We start from the raw sequence: 424 nt of genomic DNA, 5'->3' as shown, positions 1-424 counted from the left end.
GCAATGCGCAGCAATGCAACACCCAGCAATGCCTCACAGTGCCCTGCAATGCCCACCAATGCAGACCAATGCACCGCATGCCCTGCATTGCAGCATCACCCCCCTCCCCGTACCGAATACGCATCCTTCTTGGCGGCCATGGCGGGGTTGCGGTCGCTCCAATCGAATGCGATCTCCTCCTCCTCGCGGGCGCTCAGCCAGCGCAGCTCCTGCGCCGCCGCAGCCACGAAAGCCTGCAGCTCCTCCAGGCGGCGCAACCGCTGCTGCGACAGCGTCTGGGGGGAGAAATGCGACGTCACACACAGCTGCCCCATATTGCGGCCCTGCAGCCCCATATTGCGGCCCTGCTGCCCCATATTGCGGCCCTGCAGCCCCATATTGCGGCCCTGCAGCCCCATATTGCGGCCCTGCAGCCCCATATTGC

At 64.9% G+C, this 424-nt stretch overlaps 1 protein-coding gene across 1 annotated transcript in view; it reads right to left on the bottom strand.

Annotated features, from left to right (window-relative positions):
• Positions 1 to 424, bottom strand: part of LOC107307801 (plectin-like) — a gene marked incomplete at its 3' end in the record, with an annotated part of 14,557 nt that overhangs the window by 7,295 nt on the left and 6,838 nt on the right. The window contains exon 4 of the mRNA XM_015851303.2: positions 114 to 275. Coding sequence (XP_015706789.1) covers positions 114 to 275 — 162 coding nt within the window. The remainder of the gene's footprint in view (positions 1 to 113; positions 276 to 424) is intronic.

Source organism: Coturnix japonica, unplaced genomic scaffold (genome assembly GCF_001577835.2).
Source record: "Coturnix japonica isolate 7356 unplaced genomic scaffold, Coturnix japonica 2.1 chrUnrandom938, whole genome shotgun sequence".
Taxonomy (NCBI): domain Eukaryota; kingdom Metazoa; phylum Chordata; class Aves; order Galliformes; family Phasianidae; genus Coturnix; species Coturnix japonica.
The sequence above is the reverse complement of the archived record's forward strand: the minus strand, read 5'-3'. Positions and strand labels throughout refer to the sequence as shown.